General features: G+C 42.5%; 2 protein-coding genes and 1 long non-coding RNA gene across 4 annotated transcripts in view; 1 reads left to right on the forward strand and 2 right to left on the reverse strand.

Moving 5' to 3' along the window:
- The window catches only part of DENND2A (DENN domain containing 2A), an 87,499-nt gene extending 83,395 nt beyond the window's left edge, over nt 1–4,104 (forward strand). For both annotated transcript variants that reach the window (XM_089527900.1, XM_089527899.1), the window contains 3 exons: nt 498–746; nt 1,289–1,375; nt 3,323–4,104. In XM_089527900.1, coding sequence (XP_089384026.1) covers nt 498–746; nt 1,289–1,375; nt 3,323–3,354 — 368 coding nt within the window. In that variant the 3' untranslated portion in view covers nt 3,355–4,104. The remainder of the gene's footprint in view (nt 1–497; nt 747–1,288; nt 1,376–3,322) is intronic.
- A 2,180-nt stretch (nt 4,105–6,284) lies between these two features.
- LOC149311781 (uncharacterized) lies at nt 6,285–12,574 on the reverse strand. The gene is made up of 5 exons (XR_016281500.1): nt 12,273–12,574; nt 11,668–11,718; nt 9,315–9,441; nt 6,509–6,614; nt 6,285–6,346 (listed from the first exon to the last, which is right to left on the reverse strand). It is a non-coding gene; the product is annotated as an uncharacterized LOC149311781 (long non-coding RNA).
- Nucleotides 12,575–14,732: 2,158 nt separating this feature from the next.
- Nucleotides 14,733–26,145, reverse strand: part of LOC149311782 (uncharacterized) — a 37,951-nt gene continuing 26,538 nt past the window's right edge. The window contains exons 13-18 of the mRNA XM_089527901.1: nt 25,412–25,540; nt 22,251–22,365; nt 20,937–21,074; nt 17,542–17,708; nt 17,116–17,204; nt 14,733–15,407 (exon numbers count right to left, since the gene is read on the reverse strand). Coding sequence (XP_089384027.1) covers nt 15,212–15,407; nt 17,116–17,204; nt 17,542–17,708; nt 20,937–21,074; nt 22,251–22,365; nt 25,412–25,540 — 834 coding nt within the window. The 3' untranslated portion in view covers nt 14,733–15,211. The remainder of the gene's footprint in view (nt 15,408–17,115; nt 17,205–17,541; nt 17,709–20,936; nt 21,075–22,250; nt 22,366–25,411; nt 25,541–26,145) is intronic.

The following is a 26,145-nucleotide window of genomic DNA, read 5'->3' on the forward strand; positions in this document are numbered from 1 at the left end:
TTTGACCTTGGCCAGAAGTGAATTGTCTTTCCTAAAAGCCTCTAGGAGTTGCAATTGACTTTTCAAACAGACTGCCTCTCCTCCCATCCTACTGCTTTGTTTTTTATTACTGCAACAACAATAATATACAATTTTCTAAATTAAAAGTGGACTTCTAGCCACTGCAGGATTTCTTTTTCTTTTTTTACTTTTGTGGAAGTCCATACAGCCTTGGGAAGGTCCCAGAGCATAGAAACACCGCTGAGACATGCTATAATCTGCTATAACTGTAACTGTATGGTACAGTTTTCTTTTATTATTCTTTCCTTCCCTTTGTGTATATGTGTACAGACATACTTTAGATTGTATATCTCTGACAGGCCCCACTTTTTTCAGTTGTTGTACACCCCAGCTGTAGAGATATGCAAAGCAAAGATGAAGGGCAAGAAAAAAACCAACCATTAAGATTTTTCCAGGCGGTTTTTGATTTTTTCCTTTTCTCCCCCTTTTCTCCAAAGCTTCCCCAGAGTCTAGTCCCTTGAATGAAGTGGTATCTGAAGCTTTTGTCCGCTTCTTTGTGGAGATTGTGGGGCACTACTCCCTCTTCATGACCTCCACAGAGCGGGAAGAAAGGAGCCTACATCGGGAGGCCTTCCGAAAGTCAGTCTCATCAAAGAGCCTGCGACGGTTTCTGGAGGTCTTTATGGAAACTCAGATGTTTGGAGGCTTCATTCAGGAACGAGAACTGCGGAAACAGGGAGTTAAAGGTGAGAGACTCCCTTAGTAGCTAGCAGGAGGACAGTAGATAGTAGACCAAGAGATACTTGGTGGATTAAACAAAAATTTAGTTGTAGGGTCCATAGTGGTGTAGTCCTTTTATTTGTCTTAACAAAAAGGTATGCAAATGGGGGCAAGGTTTTAAGATGTCCACAACTTTTCAATTGGCAAGATAATGATGAGCAGATGTAGGGCATGGACAGGGAAATTGGTGTTGATGGTGAGGTCTTAATGTGTCTACAAGATGTCCTGAGATGGACTGGGGAAGGAGGACAGATGTACAAATGTTCAAACAAGGCTCCAGAATAAGGATAGGGAGTGTGTGACCCTTTTTGCAGGCCCTGAAACCCTGAATGAAAAATCACTTATAGGTTACCCCCAAAATGATGATTGGCACTGTGCTCAGCTTCAAAATACATACTGCTTGTCCCTATATATATATAAGCATATCAGTTATCCCTAGCTGGTAGCTGGAAATGGAATTAAGAAGGCTGTAACCAATCTTTTTTGTTGTTGTTTTCCCCCTCTGTAGGTTTATTTGAGGTACGTGCCCAGGAGTACCTGGAAACTCTTCCCAGTGGAGAGCAGAGTGGAGTCAATAAATTCCTGAAAGGTTTAGGTAAGCACTTCATCTGCAGTCACTGCTAATGCAGTAACTATGCTTATCTTATCAGAGTTTGGAAAAATTACTTTTTTGGATTACAGTCCTCAGAATTCCCAATCTGTGGCATGGCCACAGATTGGGGATTCTGAGAGTTGAGAGTTGTGTGAAAAGTAATATCCCAAAGCTCTGTTGATAACACTCTTCAGTTCCATCAAGTGCTGTGATGTCGGTACTGGCATGTGTCCTCATCCATAATGTACCACCATCAAGCCTGAAACTTTTTACACCAGTGTATGTGCTTTACTAGTTGTTGCCAGAGGAGGGACCCAGTATATCCTTGTGCAATTTCAGCTGGAAGGTGCTGGGGCACACGCCCATGGCCAATCGGGTACAGGGTTCTTGGGCATGATGTAGATGCAATTGCATGCCTGGAAGAAAGGAACAGCAGTTACCTTCCTGGCCCTCCAGTGAGTACACTGCTGATCCAGGAGAGTGACCACTCTTTCTTTTTTCCAGGTGTGCTACAGCACTTGGATGGTATCTGGGGGCATCTGCCTTTTCACTGGCCACCAATTGGCTGTGATGGTGCACCCTTGCACTTTCAAGATATTGCTAAGCAGCCAGCAGCTTCGGAAGTCCTCCAGTTGAGGTTTCTGCTCTACTGGCCCTTAAACTGTCCTTAGTGCCCTCCTTTGTAGTCTTGCACCTGTGTATTTATATTATGTATAACAAAAGAAAAAAGAGACATATCCTTGCCTCAAGTAGCCTAGAGTCTAAATTGAGATGTATAATGGATGGACAAACAAGTAAGGGGAATAATGGATGAACAAGAGCAAATGCACTTTGGCTTTTAGTTGCGTGTGAGAACAGTGTACTTTAGAGATGCATTTCAGGCCTACCATTCATCTTGAAAGCTATTATTCCTTTCAGTAGTTCTGTGGAAGACAGAACTGCAGCCTCTCACATGATTCAGGAGGCTGAAAAAAACTGCACTTCTCAAAATGGTGCCTTTTTAAAAATTTGTATCCCACTAGAGATCTTTTTCTCAGTTAGCATGTTCCTCTGTGTATTACTGATATAAAGGTAATTCCTTTTTGCTTTCATAGCTAAATTAATCTCCACTCTAGGAGAAGCATGTTCAGTACCACATTAATATCTGAACTTTGTAAATAACTCATCTGAAGATTTTTACATATTAATTTTGACATTGCATTAAATGAAAAGTTTAATCTCTGAAAAACACTTTCAATTAATGCCTACTTTTGCTGAACCTTTGAGGCTGAGTCACCTTTTCAGTTCTGCAAAGTTAGTACTGAATAAAGTAGAAAAAGGATATAGTGAACGTGTATATTACTCTAGGGCCAGCCTATACATACCAAAGGTGCTACTTCAGAATCTGTGAAAAGGTAGATTTAGATTTAGTAGCTAGCCTAGCCTAGATTTAGTACCTAGCCCCGCCAGGAATCCACTGGATCTCTGAAATTAAAGGCAAGTGCAACAGTTTGCCCTGGGACTCCATAAGATGACTTCCTCCTCCTGAGCTTCTGCCTGTCTACTTGCCATATGGTTCACTCCCATGTTCATCACTCCTTATACAGAAGCAGAGTTCCCAACATTAAGTGTGCCCTCGGTCCCATCAGCCCTGTGGATAACCATGCTAGGTAGTAGATCCAGAAGGGGGAAAGGTTCACTTTGAGCCAGTTCACTTTGACCCTTGGAAGAAATGAGGGCAGGATTTTATGTCTGACTCCTGACAAAACCAAAACAGCTGCCTTTTGCAATCCAAGAGTTTTCCAGTGAGGAAAATGAGGAGTCTGAAAGTCATGCAAATGGCTGCTTGTGGTTACAGTTCAGACTGGCTTTTTTCTGTTTGTGAATTTCTTTAACTGGATCCCTGCTAAAATCATGCTTTCTTCCTCTTTCTCTTTTCCTCCCACACCCATCTCAATCAACCCCCTCCAGGTAACAGAATGAAATTTCTCCACAAGAAATAAGCTCAAAGTTCCAATGTTGTGGGAGATGACATTTTGCTTACAGTTAGCCAACACAAAAAGGATTTGTACCTTGCTTCCTGGCCCCATTTTAAAAGCCATTTCCCATTCAGCCTGGTGCAAAGGTGGGGAGGGCCTCACCCAGGAGGCAGGGTACCTAGGAATTGTGCTTGTGTGAAGAGTTAGCCTGCTAAACAACACTGAGAAGAAAATCCTGCTGCTGTGACAGGTCTGTGGGCTTCTATACAAAGAACAAACGCTGGACAAGGCATGGTCAGAACTCCCACCACTGGTGCTTTACAGACTTTGCAGTGTTTCTTACTTCTTAGCTATTAAATGTTTCTTATTTATATTGATGTTAGGAGGAATGTTAGCCAATGACATTTGCACCAGCTTTTCTGTCAAGTGGTTGCAAAGGCATGCAGGACAGATGAGTAAACTAGGCTTTGAGACTCTGAAACTAAGACAAGAATGAAGATTGAAGAAGGGTGGAAGACACAGTGGCTGGATACAATGAGGACACTTAATGCACATGGAAATGGGAAGGAAGAAAGCAAAGCTGTAAATGAGGGGAGGGTGTGGAATGGAGTGGGGAGTTGGACCACTGAATCTGCTCTGAGTTTGTCACCTGACCAAGCAACCACTGTATGATAGAAGACTGGCTGCCCTTCCTTGAAACTGGGGGACATGTGTCCACCTTTCCTCAGAATAAGTTGAGAGACTGATGTTATGTAATTAAAAGTGGGTGATTACAAAAAGGAGAATATGCTTAGTCTTATCTATTTCAAGTAAATGCTTTGTGATCTTAAGATGACTTGCTTCATACCAGCTAAAGAGCTATAAAATGCCTTATGTCGGGGGTGGGAATGATTGAAGGAGATATGGGAGTTTATCACACAGGAGGAATTACTTCCAATTTCCCTTGTCTGAAAACATCCATGGAAAATCCTTCCACAACCAGCCCCGCATTGCCCCCAAAAGAAAGGGTTGCATCAAAAGAGAAAGGGAGCATGTTGGGAACTGGCATGTGTACATCAATTTGCTTCTAATGGTGGTGATGCCAGTTGATTGAGCACCTCGTGGTCAGAATATATGAAACATCCAATTTGGCTCATTCATCTTGATTGCAAAGGTGAAGGCTGGGTCATGCTCATATTTCTGACTAACAATGGAAGGTGTGAAGAGACTTTACTGAAAATTGCTGCAGCCACATGCAAATCTATCTGATATTAAACCAACAAGGATTCATTTACTGATGTAAGTCCTGCAAAATCATTGCCATGTCTCAAGGCATACATCCAACCTCTCCCATTATGTCCTCTCTTGTTTATGTACAGACCTTCTGTCTGTCTTGACAGACCTTAAAATCTCATAATGAAAACTCAGGGCCTGAACAGACAGGCCAAAATAAAGCTGCTTTGGGTCACTTTGGAGGTGTTTAAATGACACATGCATCTTAAGAGGCCAGAAGCTGCGCCAAAGCTTTGCTCCAGTCCTTAGCACTGGAGTGTAGCTTTGGCACAGCTTCCAGTCTCTTAGGATGCATACATCATTTAAATAGCATACCTCCAGAGTGACCTGAAGCAGCTTTATTTTGGCCTGTCTGTTCGGGCCCTCAGTTGCATGTGGCTGTGTTAATATCAGTTCCCTAACTTATGGTTGTCATACACTGGGAAATAGAGAAGGGCTGCCTTGAAAAAGAGGTGAGTATCTTAATTGTTCCTCTGCTCTCTACTATCCTATTGGTGTTTCTTATACACACAAATGCCCACTGCCTTCTAGTAAATGCTAATCCAAGGAAAAACTGCAACTGTTGTTGGAATGGAAAAGCTGTAATTCAGTGGCAGAGCACCTGATGGTGTATGCACACATTCCATGTTTTATACTCAAAAATTCTAGAGCTTTTACCATTCAATGAAGAGTTTGGGGATTTGAGGCCCCTTCAAGATGCTGTTGGGCTGTAACTTCTATGAGCCTCGCTCTGCACATCCAGTAGTGAAATGTGATGGGAGTTGGAGCCCAACAGCATTTAAAGGGCTAAATGCTCCCCATTTTAAATGAAGATAATATGGGTAGATAGATTCCCCACCCCAGTTTTCTCTTGTCCAAAGTTAATTGAAAGATTGTGGTTTGGTTAACATTACTTTTCGCTCAAATGCTCTTACATTTTTCTCTACCCTTCTAAAAAAACATGGCAGAGTTTTGATTCATAACTCTCCCCAGTGTGGATATTGACTTGAACCTGGAAGATGATAATTGAAAAGAAACTTCTTTTAAATTGCTAGGCTGTCCCAGGAAGGACTAGTTAAGAGGTATTTGTCCCATCACTTTCTATCCTGAGCTCTGTTTAACTCAGGAACTGGGAACATCCAGTCTGCAGCTAACATATGGCCAGCAAGTGTACCCATTTAAAGCCCAGGAAAGGTTGTTGAATGAACTGAACTGTGCTTTGTAACCCAGGAAGTTGTTTCATTGGTGGGTTTTTCCTAGACAGGTGTAATATAGAACTGAACTGCTTAGCATGCTTAGTGGGCACATGTCCAGATTAATATAAATTATACCAGCCCCTTGCCCTATGTTCTTCACACACACAGCCTTTGGAATACAATTCCTGAGATGAATTTGTCCCCCAGGCCAAAGAAGAGTCTCCATCTTTGCTTTAGCCATAGATATCATCAACCAAACAACATGGAAAAAAAGGTGCTCTGACACTGAACTATGACTGCCTCCTTAGGTAGAAGTTGTACCAATGAGAAAATTTAATGTGTTCTCCCTAATTTTTCTACCTTGTGTTTGTTTTTGTTTTGCCTTTCCCTCAACGTTTTTACGCCTAGATTCAGGGACCTGGGTCAGACTTCAGATCTAAACAATTCTGCTCCAGACCTTTAAGAGCTCTATGGGTCTGGGTCACTTGAGGAAATTGAAAGATGTCTTCTCACTCTCTGTTCAGTTTTTATCCTTCAAGTGCAGAGGAGTCCCTGCTCAATGTTTCTCACTGGAAATTTAGTAAGCAAAACACCTGATTGTCATTATTCAAAAATTATAACATTTTAGATAAATTAAGAGCTTACAAATGTCATTTTTAGTAAGCAGCACCTTTTATTTTACATTATTTATGTTAATTTACATTAACACACACACACACACACACACACACCGTAATTCTAAATGTATAAATTTCTTCTGGAATGATTTGGATAAGTCAGAGTGCAGTACAAATGTAGTATGTCTTCATCAGTCTTAGATACTCTGGGAGAAGCCAGCTGTGGGGAAAACAAAAGAGCCATCAGCGTAATATTATTGGTGAGATACTAGTGTGATGTAGTGGTTTGAGCATTGGACTACAACTCTGGAGACCAAGGTTTGATTCCCAGCTCAGCCATGAAACCCACTGGGTGACCTTGGGCAGGCCACATGTTCTCAGCATCAGGAAGGCGATTGCAAACCTCTGAATAAATCTCAACAAGAAAACCCCAGAATACCTAAGTCCAAACCAACTTGAAGGCACACAGCAACAACAACTAAGCACATAGCTGTGATCTATCCCTGTCCATTTGCTATGGGTCTATATGACATAAGGCCCTCCAGACTACAACTTCATCAGTCTTTACTACTGGCTATTCTGGAAAAACCTGCTAGAAGTTGCAGTCCATCAATAATAAGTAGAGCAGGGAGTAGGAATCAAGCATCCCTTCAGAGGTTGTTGATCTGCCCATCTCAAGAGCACTAGGTCAGCACAGATAATAGTGAGGAATGCTTGAGTTGCCATCAATCATCTAAAGAGCCATGCAATTCCCATCCATGTCTAGAGCAGTGCTACTCAGTGTCATGGGCCAGGGACCAGAAATAGTCCACAAACTATTGGCTATCAGCCCCTGATAAGTTTCCAGAAAGGAAGCAATTGTATCTAACAGCCACAAATATGGTGCTGGTCCCTGGAATATTAGGGAAAAAACAATTGCTTCCCCCCCACCTATCAGATAGCTTTGGAAATATGGATCTAAAGCAGTGTTTCCCAGGCTTTGGTCCTCCAGGTGTTTCGGACTTTGACTCCCAGAAACCCTATCCAGTTTGGTCAACAATTGAAAATTCTGGGAGCTGAAGTCCAGAACATTTGGAGGACCAAAGTTTGGGAATCCTTGATCTAGAGGACCCAGTGTTCCTCAGGCCTGATGTAGAGACTTCTCACTAGTGGTGCTTTTTACCTGAATAAATCCAAACCATGCCCTCCAATATTAAACAACCAGGCCATGTGTAGTCAAACTTCATCAGAGTGTGGTCAAGATGGTGGAATGAGGATGATTACACAAACTAGGAGAAGCTGTTGTAGGTTGCATTAGCTTGAGGTTGCTGAAAACAAGATTCCCCACCTGCTCCTCTCTCTCTGTCCCCACAGTGCTTTTTCACTTTGAATTCAGTTTGCAATGACTGAAGCAAGCTGCAGATAAAGGGTGAAGATGGGTGTAGGAGATAGGAACTAGGACACTTTAAAAGCAGCTGAAAAAGAGGGGATACAGATTGGAACGGAGACAGCTGGAGGGTATGCAATTTTTTTCTCTTTTCTAGAACAGGGGTTAAGGGGAAACATTAATATCAAGGGGACATTGCAGGGCTTCCTTGCAATGTCCCCTAGGATTTTTCACTCCTATATGCTGCCCTGATACCATGGGATGGAGGGATCAACCATATTTCTGGTCCTCTCTTGGCCATTTTATGCTCAAGAAGATACCCTTTTCCCCCAACAGGAAGTGATTCAGAACTCACGCCAACAGTTGTGCATGTGTGGCTATTGTCTTACTGTGTTCTATGTAATATGTGCATTGTACACTGTGTCCGTTTTGGTGCTGTTCTGCTGTTTTACACAATTTTGATGTGGGGTGGCAACTTTTCCACAGTTGAAGATGGAAACAGATGCTCAGTATGCATCTACAACACTTTTTGCAGTGGGTACAGTTTTATCACATATGCATTTTCAACCAGTCTTTTAAAAAGTCCTAAAACACTTTCTTACTGTTTTTTTTTTTTAAAAAATGAAATAATAGAATGTGATTTAAATGAAGGAGTGTTATAACATTACCATTCCATAATGCTCTGTAGTTGACCATATTATTTTTTAAAGCAGCATTACAACACTGCTACAAAAATACTTATGAGGACACATAAGACCATCATTTCCTGACTTCTTATAACCCTTTGTGTACCTACAGCACCCCCTGCTGCCTATTAATAATATGGGCACTGTGTCTTCTTATTGGAAATGGGAAAATCTGCTGTTTCTGTTGTAGAATCATAGAATCATAGAGTTGGAGGAGACCACAAGGGCCATCCAGTCCAACCCTCTGCCATGCAGGAAATCTAAATCAAAGCATCCCTGACAGATGTCCATCCAGCCACTGAGGAAGTGTGTTCCACAGTCGAACAGCCCTTACTGTCAGGGTGGAATCTCTTTTTCCTGGAGCTTGCATCCATTGTTCCTTGTCCTGTTCTCTAGAGCAGCAGAAAACAAGCTAGCTCCCTTCCCAATATGACATCTCTTCAAGTATTTAAACAGGGCTATCGTATCACCTCTAAACCTTCTCTTCTCCAGGCTAAACATCCCCAGCTCCTTAAGTCGTTCCTCATAGGGCATGGTTTCCAGACCCTTCACCATTTTAGTCGCCCACCTTTGGACACGCTCCAGTTTCTCAATGTCCTTTTTGAACTGTGGCGCCCAGAACTGGACACAATATTCCAAGTGGGGCCTGACCAGAGCAGAATAGAGTGGCACTATTACTTCCCTTGATCTAGACACTATACTTCCATTGATGCAGCCTAAAATTGCATTGGCCTTTTTAGTTGCCGCGTCGCACTGTTGACTCATGTTCAACTTGTGATCTACTTGGTACTCCTAGATGGAGCAGCAGAAAACAAGCTAGCCCCCTCCTCAATATGACATCCCTTCAAGTATTTAAACAATGGGGTACCTGTTTGCCGAGAAACTGCTTTGAAATCACACTTCCCTCTTGGCAGTTTGCAGATGTAGAGGCCCAAGCAGCCATCACAGTCTGAGGGTTTTCTGCAGGCCTTTGACTGTATCCCAAGACAGGAATACTGACAAGAAAGGGAAAGAGAATATATTGTGACACCAATCATTATTATTTTTTAAAAAAAAGTAGAGCTGCAAACACCAGTATTTATAAAGTTCAAATGGTCTTCTTGCAAGGGATAGGTTTTTATGATGATCAAGGCCCAGCATAGCTTCTAATAATATGAGACTATTCAAAGACATAGCCATATCAATCTGGTAAATCAGTATGCAACACAATCCTGTAGCACCTTTGAGACTAACTGAAAGAAAGAAGCTGGTAGCATGAGTTTTCATAGGCTTGATTCTAATTCCTCAGATGCATGGAGTAGAGTGTTCAGGAACATCTATGTAAGGAAGCTGTATGAGAATAGCAATAAAAATACAAAACTTGTGGGTAGGGTGATGAATGTGACAAATTCAGTTTTAAAGATGGTTGTTGGGGGCAAAAGGCAGGAGGAAGAGTCTTGTGTTAAGCCAATGTGAGTAGATAACCTATGAATGGTGGTGGTGGTGGGGTATTCAAAGATAGTATGATGCTGGCTGGGAACCAGAAAGCAGATGTGATGAACTGACCAAGAGAGTCCTATGAGGCAGAGGAGTTAACTAGTGTTATAATGTGTACAGTGTTCCAGGAAATCATTGTCTCTGTTTAATAGCCTCACTCATCACTATGATGCCAAAGAAATGTAGAGCTCGGTGTGATTTGGAACATCTAGGAGTAACCACATAACACCTATATTGAAGTCACTCCACTGGCTGCCTATTGGTTTCTGGGCACAGTGCAAGGTGTTGGTTATCACCTTTAAAGCCCTACATGGCTTGGGCCCAACTTATCTAAGGAATCACCTTCTTCCATATAATCTGCCCCATATACTCAGGTCCTCTGGGAGGAATTTATTGCAACCTTTAAAGACCAGGCTAATTGATACCTTCCAGAGGGCTTTCTCTGCAACCACTCCCAGTCTGTGGAATCGACTGCTGGACGAGATCCGTCAAATTACCAACCTCAACGCCTTTAAAAAATCAGTCTATACAGATCTCTTCTGGCAGATAAGTCCTTGGCCACATAATGATCACTCCATATACTATGGATTTTTGCGATATGCTATGACTCTGCCTGTAACTATCTGATTTCTATTAGATTTTAATCTGATTATGTAATTTTAATCTTAATTGTTTAATTCTTTTTTTAAGTGGGGATATTGTGTAAATTTTGTATGATTTTATATGTTGTTAGCCGCTTTGATTGTTTTTACAAAAAGCAGGATATAAATAAAAGTTTTATTTATTATTTATTTATATTATAACCAGCCTACAAAGGGCACCCCACCCTAAACCTCTTGTGACCCAATCTCAAGGCATTTTATAGATATTGAAGAGCATGGATGTCAGGCTGGAGCCCTGTGGCACCCCACAGTGTAATGGCTCTGGGACTGTACATAAACCCCCAGTACAGTTAAGGGCAGAACCACTATAACACAGTGTCTCCTGCTCCCATTTGATGGAGCATAGTCCAATAAGATACCATAATCAGTGATATCAAAAGCTGCTGAAAAATCCAGAAAGAGCAACAATAGCACTCCTCCTGTCCACAGTAGGTTGTCAGCCAGAGTGACTAAGGCCATTTCAGTGTTGTGCCTTGTCCTGAAACCAGACTGAAATAGGTCCAAATAGCCTGCTTCTTCCAAGGACCTCTGAAGTCCAGTCATCACCATTTAGGCACCTTGACTAGAAGTGGCATACAGTCAGCCCTTCTTATACACAGATTTTTTATACATGGATTCAAGCATACATGGTTTGAAAATACTCAAAAAAAGTATAAATTTCAAATATCAAACTTTGATTTTCCATTTTTTATAAGGAACACCATTTTGCTATGCCATTATATTTAATGGGTCTTGAGCATACACAGACTTTGTTATACACGGGGGATCTTGGAACCAAACCCCAGCGTATAAAAAGGGTCCACTGTATTTGCATTGGGGCAGCAGTTTTCCTATACACTTTGATCCAGGGAGGTCCTCTTCAGGAGTAGACTCCTCGCTGCCTCATTCAAGACAACACACACCTCTCTCTGACAAAGTGATGCTTTTATCACCTCCTGGAGGTTTGTAGCCCATCATGGAAACAAGAGAGATGTGTCAGAACAGATCAAAGGGTTGTTTACTTCAGCATCTTGTTTCCCACGAAAGGTCAAACAGATGCCTCCATGATACCCACAAATAGAAGTTAAAGGCAAAAACACTCACCTACAATTGTTCCCAGCAATTAGTGTTGAGAGGAATCTTGCCACTCTGCTCCTTGACATAAAATAATCCAGACTCAGAACCACTGACAGCCTTTTTCATAATGGATTTGTTTGGGTTACAGCATTTACCCCTGCTGACTCTGGCTCAGCCCTTTAATGTCCCCATAGGGAAATTTGCAAGGGATTCTAATTAGAATGTGTGTGAACTGAAGATGATATCAACACAACCACTGCCCTAAGAGACCTCAGAGAGGCTATTCCTCTATTTTTAAGCAAGTGACAAAGCTATGATGACTGTCACAACTAGATGGGAACCATAAACTCAGGAGCAGTTTGTGGTGTTCCTGGATATAGCATACTGTCAGGTCTGCTCTTCTCTGCCTCATCTGGGTTGCCATAATACTTTCTTCAGAGGAGATAAGACCACACCAAGGCTTAGAGTATTTCACACTTTGACCCGTCATCCATTTGTCTCATGCCCCACCAAAGTTGGTCATCATTGTCTATACTATAATGTCAAAAAAATTGAAACAGACCAGGTGTCTCTGATGAATTTGATTTTTATACTGAAAGGACTAGAGTAAGAGCTAAAGAGATCTTACTCACCGTGTCAGTATTAAACTTCCCATGGCCTTCCAAATAGGTCTGAAATGCTTGGCTTTTGGTCTTTGAAGGGGAAAGCTGGGGCATCTTTCTCTTGCCACCAGCCTTCTGCTTACTGGTTTCCAGTCGCTGCTTGTTTGAAGCTTTGCTTTGGGTTCCACCACCAACTCTGTCTTCTCCTGCTGCCTTTCGCAACCTGGTAAGATGTGGCTTTCCAGCTTCTGCCTCTCTGTCTCTTTCAGGGAATAAGTCAAGCATCCACCTGGCCTTTGCAGCCCCAGGAGGATCCTCTTTAGCAACCAGTCCTTTCCCAGCCAACCCACCAGTTTGAGCCAGGAAACCAAGCTGCATTGAAAGTAGTGCTAGGGTGGCTACCCTTGAAACCCTCATGGTCCTTTCTGTGTTTGCTTTCCTTGCTGTCTATCTAGGCAAAGGGATGCTGTTTCCTTGGAGCCTGATGCAGGAATTAAAAGCGACCACGCATGCATGCAGGCAGGCATGAGTTTGTCCTCCCTCTCAGTCGTTCTTTTCTACATGACTAATTGAAGCCCTTTTATACATCCAGGTTCCTATGCACACCCCCACGTCGTCGTCGTCTTCTTCTTCTTCTCTTTTAGTGATATAGAAATCTTATGTTGTACCTCCTGTTTGGAAAATGCCCTTCTTTTTCCGATATGCCTCCCACCCCTTTAGCAACACCCAATTTATTTGTGAAGGTGAGCACATGCTCCATCCCAGTGATGCCATCTTTCCCCACTATTGGGATAATGGAACATTTTTCCTTTCCTTTTGTCTAAGCAGGTGCTTCAAGGCACTGAGTGAGCTTTGGTAGTAAAAATGCTTGCCTGGACTGGGCAAAGTTTGTGTGTGTGCCTATTTGCCTGCCTGAAATGCATTAAGGTACTTTCTTGATTTCTGAGCCGTTTTAGATGCATCACTTATTCCAGGTCCTCAACCCTCTTGAGTGGTTGCAGCTAAGAATGGATTAATCTGCTTCTAGTCTACTTCAGTACCACATCCAGCCAACTAATATGGTCTCATAAAGTAATGTAGGAACATAAATGCTGTTTCAAAACTGTCAAAATCTGCACTTTCTCTAAAATATGCATTTGGGATACATTTTAAGCCAAGAAGACTAAAAAAATGTAGAAATGCATCCTGAAGGAGAACCATCTTCCAATCTGCATGGTCTTGGAAAGTGCATGTAGCTTGGTTTGCTGGGCAGCCGGGGGGGGGGGGGAATGCACATTGAACATAATTCCCCAACATCCCAAACTGCAACTAATTTTTACTTTACTGGAATTGTTTATAGGGAAATAATAGGGATAGGAATCTTTTGTCCTTGATGGTGACCACAGACAGATGTTAAAGCTGGAAAGCATTGCCTGGCAAAATTTTCCAGATTAGAATATAATCATAGAGTTGGAAGAGACCATAAAGGCCATCCACTCCAATCCCCTGCCATGCCGTCACTCACAATCAAAGCACCCCTGATAGATGGTCATCCAACCTCTGCTTAAAGACCTCCAATGAAGGAAATTCCATTATACACCAAGGGAATGTGTTCTATTGTTGAACAGCTCTTACTGTCAGGAAGTTCCTCCTAATGTTTAGGTGGAATCTCTTTCCCTGTAGCTTGCATCCATTGTTCTGTGTCCTATTCTCTGCAGCAGCAAAAAAACAAAACAAAACAAAAACAAGCTTGCTCCATCCTCAATATGTCACCCCTACTTAAACAGGATTATCATATCCCCTCTTAACCTTCTCTTCTCCAGGCTAAATATACCAGCTCCCTAAGTCTCTCCTTACAGGTCACGGTTTCCAGACCTTTCACCATTTTGGTTGCCCTCCTCTGGACATGCTTCAGCTTGTCAGCATCCTTTCTGAATTGTGGTGCACAGAATTGGATGCAGTATTCCAAGTGAAGAGATAGCAGGGGGTGTTTTAAGCACAGCTTGGAAAAGTTAGGTTTTTGGATTACAACTCCCAGAATACCTTAGTCAAAATATGGCCAGTGACCATGCTGGCTGTGGAATTGTAGGAGTCATTGTCTTGGGGGGGGGGGGGGACTTTTTCCAAAGTGTATTGGAAAGAAGAAACTCTCATTGCTTTGTATGATACATTAGAACAGCAGATCTTGTAGTAAATAGCAGTGGAAAAAGTTATGTTTTTGAACTGCAGCTCCCACAGTCTCTTAGTCAGTGGCCATGCCGACAGGGGGAGCCACAGAATCATAGAATCACAGAATTGGATGAGACCACAAGGGCCATCCAGTCCAAGTCCCTGTCATGTAGGAATCAAGGAGTTATAGTCCAAAAATAATTGTTCAAAGCTTTATGCAATGCAAAGAGGAGGCACGATACTTTGTTCCCTCAGCCTGGTTTGCAGAAACAATGTATGCTCATGTGTTACCTAGGTGTGCACCATCATTTCTGGAAGTGTATCTTTTGTCAGTGTACAGATTTTAAGTTGTGCAAAATTTTAAAACTTTATTTTTAAGCATAATAATAATAATATATTTGTTTCCCACCTCTTCCCAAGGGTCAAAGTGGGTACAAAATAGATTGAAACACATAAAACTATTTAAACGCATAAGTTAAAGCACATAAACATAGGACACATTAAAATCACTCAACATAAAATTAAAAATATACCAATTTAAAATTAATATTTTAAAATCTACTGGGTAGGGCTGCTGGAAGAAATAGATACTGTTTTAAATTCAGACAGTGTGTTTAGCTGTCAGATCTCTCCCAGCTGGTTATTCCACAGTAAATGGATGTAAGAATGGCTAGAGCTGAGGTAGAGAGATTGATATCGAGCAAAATAGCCTTTTCCAGCTACAATCATTTGGTTCCTTTTCAAGAAAAGGCCTCTGAGCTGTCTGTACCTATCTCTCATGCAGTTGGATGTGGGGCTGTGGAGATCCTGAAGCATAAGGTCTAAGGCAGCTTCCACCTCTTCACCATTGGCCAACTCCAAGCCTTCATCTCTGCTATGGTCGCCTTGGTGCTACTGATCTCTGGCGAAATAGGCTCATATGAACGAAGGGAGAGGCTGGCAGACAGAAGGCCCAGCCGGACACAGTTATCTGTGTCCTCCCCTGCAAGCAGTCCTGCAATGATCCCAGCCATCAAGCTGAAGAGAAAGGAGGTTTTTACAGTTTAGTTAGGCATTAAACATTCCAGCATCAGGCTATAAAACAAAATACACAGCAACCTGCCTGTACCAAAAACTAAATATAATGGGCCCCTGGTATCCATTGGGCTTTGGTTCCAGGATACACTGTGAATCAATGGATGCTCAATTCCCATTAAATGCAATGGCATAGTAAAATGATGTCCCTTGTATAAAATGGCTAAATCAAGGTTTGCTTTGGGGGATTTTATTCTTTTTTTAAAAATACTTTCATGCCTTGGATGACTCAGTCTGTGGATAAAGAATCCATGGGTATAGATGGCTGATTGTATCAGCTATCTCACTACAATATATACCCCAACTTTTCCAGTTAAAATATAGAGTTTGGGATATACTCAACGTATAAGACTACCCCTCTTCCAACGCATACCAAATAAAAATTAAAAATACATCAAATTTGATTTCAATATGGTAATTTTAATTCAAATGACATGCAGGTACTTAGCAGGAAACCTTGTTGTATACAAAGCCTGCTTGGATTGATCAGCTCTCCTTGCCTGCCCAGCCCTCCCTGTCTCCAAGACTCTCAGAGCGGTAGCTGCTTTCATATGATTGTCGCATACGGTAGGGATGTGGCCACGGCCGTTTTTGAGCCCCCCCCCTACCATATGCGGTGACCGCAGATTCTCCAGTCAGACTCAGAAGTTTCAGCACCTGCCCTATAAGATGACATCCGGTGTATAAGATGACCCCTGACTTTTGAGAAGATTTTCCTGGGTTAAAAAGTAGTCTTATACACCAGAAAATACAGTAAGTTCAGTCAAAGGCTCCTGAATGAGGTTTGTGCATTTTTGAATTTTATATACTATTGGGATTGGCAATGTAGTGACCATGGACAACTCCCAAGACTATGTCACCTTCCAGTTTTTTAAAATGAACTCTGGAAATTTTACCACAAGAGAGAGAGTGTGAGAGTGTATATGGGGATATGTATAGTTCTTCAGATGTTGTCAGAATGCACCTCTCATCAACCCTAGCCAACATGCCCAATGGTGAGGGATGATGGAAATTGCAGTGCCACAATATTTTGGAGACCATACATTCCCCAGTCCTGCAACACCACAGGAAAGGACATAGTATCACCAACAGTTTCAGAAAGCTACAGTTCTCAGGATTTTTGAAGAAGGTGTACAGTTTTGTTTGTTTTTTAAGGAAATTGTACTTTTACAGCTGGCTGAAGGACTACCAGTCCTTACTTGTACCACTTGAAGATGCTATAGGATTGGGTAGCTAGTCAATGAAGAATGTCTGAACTCTCAGGTGCCAAACATTCCCATTTCATCTGAGTGACAGGACAGCTTTTCCCCAGATGAAGCCTGGTTGTGTTCCTAAGAGGGTCCAGGTGCTTTTTAACAATTGCTGTCTCTCCAGGCACTTGGAGCAAAGATGTTAACATTTTGTGGAAACTTAAATTGTCTCCATTTCTTTCTCTTTCACAAATGCTCAGAAAAAAAGACCATTTATAACACCTTTCTTGTCTCTTATCACCTCCAGGTAAATATTTGGACTAATTATTCCTTAGCAATGCCATGCACATGCATGCACTGTTATGTTGCTCCAGCAACCAAAGTGGCAGGGACCAAACAGAGGAAGAAGGAGGATACCACAGTGATGGCAGAAATCTCTCATCAAGCAATTAACAAGTTACCTGTCACCCGCACCAGAGACGTTCACTATTTCCTCCACTGGGATGGGGATTGCTGGGTAATGCATGGCATACAACTCATTTGTGGTGCTCTGTAAAGACATCATCATCATCATCATCATCATCATCATCATCATCATCATCATATTTATATCTTGCCTTTCTCCCAATATAGGGACTCAAGATGACTAAGAGCAAATTAAAACAGTGCAATTTAAAAACAATGCAAAACCATTTTTAAAACTATAAATACATAGTTTAAAAACAATTAAAACAATTACACATTAAAATATTAAAATTTGTTAAAAACTATATACAAATTTTGATCTGACTTGCACAGCATTAAAAGGCCAACCCCTAACATTAAAATTAATAAAATTCATTAAAATTCAGAATTCATTCTGTGTCACATTTATTTTGTGGTTCTACCTTGTTGCAAGTTCCAGGGTGAAGAGAGATATTTCTGCCCACTTTGCGGCCACATACCAAGACTCCATGCTGGCCAAGTGTGACCACTACACAGTGCAGTTCCTTCAGTAAAGGACAGGCCCATGTCGCAGCAGTCTCAACAATATCTTCCAGCTTGGATGGCAGATCTTAACAGAGTTCAAGGTATGAAAACTTACCACATAGTATCAAACATCAAACCCACAACCAAATTGGCCAGACCATGTCCCATATCATTGGGATGTACTAGAAACTGTAAGAGGAAATTAGAGGTGTAGTTACTCTAGGCCAGCCAGCTAGACTTTGATGTTCCATCAGCCCTAACCAGCAAAGTAAGGGAATCAAAGGCGTTGCAATCGACTGATAAAAGGGGGGTTACACTTGCTCATTCCTGTGCTAGACAGAGGCGACATTTGCCCCCCAGTATTTATTTCACACAGCCTCAAGACCACTCCTATAAATCCCCCTAATTCCTTTCCTCCTTCCACAATGGAATATCTTTTTCTGGATGAAAGTTGATTACAAAACACCCAAAAATGGCCAAACTGCCACAAAGAGACACTGATCCTTGCCAAAGCTGTGCATCTTTTAAAACATAATTTTGGGCAGCAGAGTCAATAATATATACTAATCCTCTGGGTGCAAGCTTGCTTATTTTGCACCACAGAGTTTTACTCCAAAATGTGGGGAGATTACCTGAGCCTTATTCTAAGTCTTTACATTTCAAGAAACAAACTCTGACATGGTAGATATGAAGTTTTCAGGTGTGTACACCACTTTGTAGAAAGAAAGAAAGAAAGTTCTTGATTGAACCCAGAAGTTTTTTATATTCTTCCAAGTGCCATTTTGTTATGTTTACAGATCAACCCACATGATACAGTTTGGCCCAGATCTGGGAAAGTGTGCAAAGCAATCCACTGAAGAAGACTCAATTTGGTTGACAATTAAAGTGGCCACTAATATATACTGGGTATTATTCTTAAATGGGACTCAGACTCAGGAAAACCCATTCAATTTTTCTGTCTTGAGACCTGCCTAGAAACAGCCACAGGTCTCAAAGTGAGCCATAGTTCAGTGGTACAATGCATACTTAAAGCTCTAGGCCATGTTCTCACAATCTCCAGCTAGATGCCCCCAGGTGACTTTGGTGGTGGTGAGAAACCTCTGAACCTTGCTTCTTATAACAGCAAGCAGCTAGGTGGCTGATGTCTGACTTTGCGCAAGACAAATTCAATCATTTCCTAGCTATACATCAGAGGTGGGAAGAGCTAAGGGTGAAGAATGCTGGGAGTTACAGTCCAACAACATCTGGAGGGCAATATAGGGTTGCCATAAGTCTGGACCTCCAAACCGGGACAAATGAAGGACAAAAATTTCAAATGGAGGGCACATTTTTTAAAAATGGAGGACATGCGAAAAAAATTGGTGGTTTTAAAAAATGTTAATATAAATTCATGTTTCTTAGACATGATCAAAATGGAGGACATTTGGGCATTATTCCTAGACAGATGACAGAAATGTACTTTCCCTTTCTGGCCACCCCCCTCCCCCCATTCCAAACAGCACATTTGGGCATTGAACATGGCTTTACTTAACATGGTAATCTCTTGCATATTTCAGAGGCTTATTCCATAACCAAACTCTTTGGGTTTCACACTGAATATGTCAAGGTGATTTAACAAGAAGTGGGTTTGCCCTCGGATTCAACTGTACTTCTCAGAAGTGTGTACTTGGTCAAGGGACTTTGGGGTTTTTTCACTGCGCATGAGTTTGTAAAAATCAGAGCAATTTACATTGGTCGTGCCTCAGAAGCTGGCTCATATCATCATCATCACTATCCTCTTCCTCCTCTTCTTCCTCATCCTTCCTCCCTCCTTCCTCCCTCCTTCCTTCCTCCTTCCTTCCTCCCTCCCTCCTCCTCCTCCCTTCCTTCTTCCCTCCTTCCTCCCTTCCTCCCCTTTCCTCCTACCTTCCTCCCTCCTTCCTTCCTTCCTTCCTTCCTTCCTTCCTTCCTTCCTCCCTCCCTCCTCCTCCTCCCTTCCTTCTTCCCTCCTTCCTCCCTTCCTCCCCCTTTCTCCTTCCTCCTTCTTTCCTCCCTCCTTCCTTCCTCCCTCCTCCTCCTCCCTTCCTTCTTCCCTCCTTCCTCCCTTCCTCCCCTTTCCTTCTTCCTCCTTCTTTCCTCCCTCCTTCTTTCCTCCCTCCTCCTCCTCCCTTCCTTCTTCCCTCCTTCCTCCTTCTTTCCTCCCTCCTTCCTTCCTCCCTCCTCCTTCCTCCCTCCTCCTCCTCTGCCTCCCAGCCCAGGCCCAAGCGGAGGAGGAGGTGGGTGGCTGCCTTGGCACGCTCCCCCCCCCGCCCGCACGCCAAGGCAGGAAGCAGGCAGCCACCCACCTCTGCCTGAGCCTCCTCCTCTGCCCCCGCCTCCCGGGCCCAAGGAAGTGCCCAGCACGGAGGCACACCAGGCGGAGGAGGCGGTGGGTGGCTGCCTGCCAGTGCCTGCTGCCTTGGTGCGCGTGCGCACAAGGAGCACCAAGCCAGGCAGGCATCTCTGCCTCCTCCTCCGCTTGGCACGGCCTGCAATGGAGGAGGAGGAGGTGTGCCTCCTGCACGCGCCCGCGCCACCCTCCCCCGCCTCGCCCGCGCACCGCCTCCTCCTTCGCCTCCTCCACACGGCCGCACGGCCTGGAACGGAGGAGGAGGTGGGTGGCGCGGCGGGGAGGCAGGGAAAGGTGGGTTGGCGCCGCGTGGGTCCCGAACTGGGGGCTGGGGGCCAAACTGGACCGGGACCGGGAGGGGGCCCCCAAAAGCGGGTTTGTCATGGGGGCCGCCGGGTTATAGCATCCCTAGGGCAATATGATTCCTCACCTTGTGATAGATTAGAGACAGATAGATAGGATAGGCAAACAGAGACAGATAAAGCAGATTAGGTTAATAGATAGATTAGATGGTTAGACAAGATAGACAAAATAGATTAGATAGGTTCAATAGACAGTTATATTAATAATAATAAATAATAAAGCTTTTATTCATATACCGCTTTTCCTCCAGATCAAAGCGGTGTACATAACAACAAAACTCTGTGACACATGTCAAATGCAATATTAAAAACAGATTAAAAACAGTTATAAACAATTCAATTTTTAAAAACAGTGCAGTTAAAAATAGTCGGGATATCAGTTATGGGTAGTCGTCTTAATCTAGTTGGGGAATACTTTCTCTAAAGAGAATCGGGAGGATATGCTAACTGGAAGAGATAGGTTTTCAAAGCCTTCTTGAAATATTAGATTAGACAGAGAGACAGAAAGATCGATAAAATACTGTAAGATTAGATTAATAGATAGAGTTTTCCCCATTCACCACCACTTTCAAAAGTATTTCACCTGCAGGCACAGGATGTCCCAGAGTCCGGATAATTGCTCTGAGTTCCCGTAGGTTGGGAGATATGCAGGCCAGGGCTCTCCAGCTGTCTGAAAAGAATGGTTTGGGGGCCTTTTCCACATCTGTAGGCTCATAATACACTTCAAAAGAGATTCACATTTGATTAGTCAAAATATAAACCCTTAACCTGTGGTTCTTCAGGTCTTTTGGACCACAACAACTGCAACTATGTCCAAATATCTGGAGTGTTCCCTTGCATCTTCTGGGCTGGTGCCTTGATAAGAGACTTCTCAAAGCACCTGCCACAAAAGAGGTTACACAGCATTTCCCTTCTCCTTGAACCTATGAACAAGTATGCATGTTTTGATATCTCATTTGCAGAATTGTACCTGAATGACAGGATGAAAAAAATAAATAAATAGGAAAGATAATACAGTAGCAATAGCAAGTGCATTTTTATACCGCTTATCAGTGCACTTAAGCATTCCCTAAGCGGTTTACAACTGTAAACTGATTGCCCCCAACAATCTGGGTACTCATTTTAGCGACCTTGGAAGGATGCAAGGCTGAATCAAGTTTGAGGCCTTTCGCTGGGATTGAACTCCCAACCTTATGGTTTTGAGTGAGTGGCTGCAGTACAGGCATTTAACCACTGCGCCACCAACTCAGAAATAGGTGGAAAGTGTGAGATGGGAGCAGCCTGGCCTGTCCATGACTTAATAAATGACTTAAATAATATTGTGGGGGGAGGGGGGAGGAACAGGGGAGTCCCTTTGCTAGAAATAAGTACAATTCATATCAAATGTATGGAATTCATACCAGATATATACGACTGTATATACTCATGTATAAGTCTAGAAATTTTAGTCAAAAAATTGACCCAAAAGATCTGGATTGATTTATCCATGGGTCAATGTAAGTACTGCACTTTAACTCTTATAAAATGTGGACCCATCCCCTGGTAAAAGGCAAGAGTGTAATCTGTCCTGGAAGCACGGACCCCACTCTGTTCTCTCATCCATCCACCTTTAGTGTGAGTACAAACAGTTATGTCTGATGGAATTTTGGAAGTTCTTTGGCATTGTTTTTCTTTGCTCCATCCTTTAGATCCTTTGTTACATGCCCCTAACTTTTACCCTTGACTTATCCATGAGTCATACCAAAATCCATAATTTTGGGCTCCAAATGTGCCCTCAACTTATACGTGAGGTCGACTTATAGTTGAGTATAATATACAGTAGAGTAGACAAATACAGAAGGTGTTTAGCACAAAGAATTCAGCTGTCCCTGTGATTTTCTCATTGCGCTCCTCTCACCTGCTAGATGATGATATCTGGCAATTTGACAAATGTACTGAATGGTTGATACCGGCACGTTCCCATCAATGCATATTAGTGGAGCTGAGCAGAGATTCTCTTTGAATTTGGACACCTGAAGGAATAAGTCAGTCATAAAAAAAATGACTTGATTCTAAGAATGACGTACTCCCTTCTCTTCCTAAAGTAAAGGAATTGAATTCCATGGCTTGACATGTTCCATTTAGCCAGGATATTCTGACTGCTCTTCTTGATATAGGTTTGCTGTGTATCAGTAACTGGATTTCCAAATTGCATTCTCTCATGGCTGGGAGAGTATGGAAAATTGTAGTTTTCTTTTAGCTGTAACTGTAACTGTAACTGTAACTGTAGTTACTTTTAGCTTTGCAAAACTGATTTTTGCCTAGCATACTGGCCTCCACCATAGATTTTCCTTCCAGCTCAAGAAAACTTTTCACAGTTCACAATTTAGGTAAAATCAATCAAAAGAAACATCATATCAAAGTGTCCATCAGCACACTGAGCCTGATAGAAATCATAAGGCTTTCTTTTAATCATATTATTCTAAAAAGCATTCTAGGACATAATATATAATTTAATGGTTTTACACTCTTTTTCCTTCATTTGCTAATGAAAGGAAGATCAGAAAAGGGTGGAGAGAGAGTAACCTTTTCCCTTCAATCTTCAGCCTTTTAAAGGTCTTGTTGATAAGTGAATTGGTGACATACATCTGCCTTTTTAAACAAAACACTATCAGCTGTTAAGTACAGAGCCTTGATTCCATCTTTCTCCATGGTTGTTATTAACACAGGAAAAGGGTGTAGTTGCACCTGAATCACTCCTAATCACCCCTTCCATTAGTAGCTCAAAATATGCCTCAGCTACCAAACAGGCTGTGTTTATCTGTTTCTACAGCTCAGCACATCCTAGAAACAGAGCGCCTGTAAGGAGTTGTGGGTGGAGGTAGGGCAGGCAGCGGAGCCAGATAAATAGCACCCTGTCACAACTCTTGTTCTTTCTGAAGGACAGGCTCATTATAGGTGGTTTTAGTGGTGGCTCAAAGTACCTAGAACTACAGATTATCTGGGCCTAGCTTGGTAAATAGTGGCCAAGATCCTAAATCACTGAGTGTAAAGTTCTACAGGCAGAATTGCACTATATCAATCCTCTTGCCTCTCCCAGGACTCACCATTTTGCTGTGATATCCTCCCCCATTTAGCAAAGAATGGATTGGAGAAGAGTCTGGCTATGTCCCCACAGCCAGATGCAGAACAATCACATCATCTGCTGCAGTCCTCTCAAGGTCTCAGTAGATGGTGTCATGCTTCTGAATCTGATTATGGGCAAGGATACCAGGACAGGTTGGGACATGAAAGTTGAACCCCCTTAAGATTAGGCTGGGTGGTGGTGACGTTCAGGCTCTCGTCCACAAATGATCAGGCACCAAGAATCAGGACCACCAAAGACTCCTGTGTAGTTGAACACCCTGAGGAACTATCAGTCAGAAGCATCCTAGTGTACAGCCATCTTTGTATCTGCATATTTTTCCTTTTCTTGATGTATTAAATTTTATTCTTTAAATAATTGTAGGATATTATATTAAATACCTTGTAACTGTCTTCATACACACTGTTAACTGCTTTAAATAGTGGCATTATTAATATTAATATTAATACATTCATCCCTCCCCATTCGCTGGGGTTAGGGGCAGAGGACCCCCGTGAATGTTGAAAAACCACAAATAACAAAAACATTGTTTTTACCTGAGAGAATACCTCTCTAGGAATCTATAGGTTCTCCAGTGCAACATTGACACTGACCATAGAAGTGCTCTGCAGGAGCTACAAATGCCTAGTGGGGTGTTTTCTCTAGGTCCTTCAGTGTGACTTTTGGTTAAGGCTTGACCATAGAGTTACACAGGAGGACTTAAATTCCTAGAGAGAAGATACTGTATTAATAAAATCTGTGAATAATCAAATCCACAAATGTGGAGAGACAAGTGTATTCACTTTATGGTGCTGTAATCATTTAAATGGTATGAATGCTATAGTTGTGCAGTGCAGATGAACATTATATGTTTAAAGGGATAGTAATGATGGAGACACATAAGGTGAATTAGGTGTTCATTTGTGTATCAATGTGTGATCTGTCTCCTCTTGATGTTAACTGATCTTCTCATGATCACTTCCTGAGTCCCATTCTTTTCTGTCTCCTAAGAATGTAGCTAGTGGTAGCTCTGCAGGCTTATCTACACCAAAAGTTCTTATAATATTTTCCTACTCTGAATCATAGGTGGGGAACAAATAGCTTTCAGATGCTACTAAGATGGAAAACCCTAGCACTCCTCACCATTAGTTGTGCTGGCTAAAGACGATGGGAACTGCAATCCAGCAATATCTGAAAGGTTACATTGGCGGGATACAAACCGCCATATAGTACGTATTCTATACGTACTAGGGTTAGGAAGGGGTGGTGCTTCCGCACCCCCCTAACCCTAGTACGTATAGAATACGTACAACATGGCGGCGCCCCTTCCACATGGGGGCCACCATGTTTACATACTGGACGCATAGCGTCCAGACGTGTCGCGGCGCCTATGACGTTGCGAATACGCCAGCGGCACCTCGCGACATCATAAAGGCACCGCAAAAAGAAGCTCCGAAATGGAGCTTCTTTTTTGCTCCGCGCGGGAGCCGCGCGGTTTGGCTGCTGCAGCTCCCACGCGGAGCAAATGGCGCCGGCGGGAGACCGCCGCAAAGCGGCGGTCTGTATCCCGCCATTGTTTGATCCCCTTACTCTAAATGGCCCTTCAAATACCACTCTTCTACATATACAGTATCCAGCCCAGATGGTATGTCACTGGAAAGTCTACAAAAAGAAGGCAATATCAGTAATTGCATACTCTCTTTTAGGACAGGTTAAATTCCAGAATCAACTCTCTCTTTGGACAGACTGGGACAAGTGCTTCAGGCAACAGATGTTTGGGGCAGGCAGAAATGGCCAGGGAATTCAGAGAGTTATAGTCAAACTTTTTTTCTTCCAAGCCCTCTTCCCAAATGCTACACCCCAACCCCTTAGGAAAGCTGAAGATAATGCAAGTAACAAGTGTGACAGTGAGATTTCAGTTCCTGTGAAAAAAAGAGGGCACAGAAGAGTCTTACATATTGCTCAGTGATCTGCTGGTGGATGTCCATGTCGCCCAAGCCAAGGGCTAGTTCTCCGTTACCTGTGATTACAGCACAGTAAGTGGCTGTTTTGTGTCCCTCCAGTTGCAAGATGCCTCCCATATCCTCAAAGCAAAGCAGAGAGAGAAAAGAAATATAGTGAAATATTTTTACATTTCTGCAGCTCCCACCAGCTCTTTCAAGTCTCGGGGCTTTAAAAGCAAAATGTTTGCTGGCCCTCCTATCTAGCTCTAGTTGTACACAAATAACAATCTCAATTGGATAAAGAATCCAGCTTCTGATTCAATGTGGTCTGGATTAGCATCATGATTGCACAACAACAAACATAGTGGAAGCACACCAGTATCTATAGTCCTTGAGTGTGATCCTAAATCCTCTTGGACTCAGTGGGATGTATGTAAACCCAGCTTTTTCTGTCTTGTTTCGATTGGCTTTCCAAATCCCAGTCCCACTTCTACATTCCCCTGGATTTCAAAATTGAAGAGGAGTCTCAGATTTAGCAGAGGGCCTAGAATTCATTTACATCCCAACTTTGTGAAATTTCTATTTCTAGTTGCTGCCCCTGTTTGCAAAAGGAAGATTGAATATTCTGAATAATAGAATATTTGAAGAACAAATCACAGAAAGATGATTATGAAGAGTAGTGATAAATAGGAGTTTTCTCACTTACTACCCAGACACAGGCATATACAGGGACTTTCCTTCAGCTT

The sequence above is a fragment of the Sceloporus occidentalis genome, unplaced genomic scaffold (genome assembly GCF_023333645.1).
Source record: "Sceloporus occidentalis isolate IW3139 unplaced genomic scaffold, rSceOcc1.0.p SCAF_5, whole genome shotgun sequence".
Lineage (NCBI taxonomy): Eukaryota > Metazoa > Chordata > Lepidosauria > Squamata > Phrynosomatidae > Sceloporus > Sceloporus occidentalis.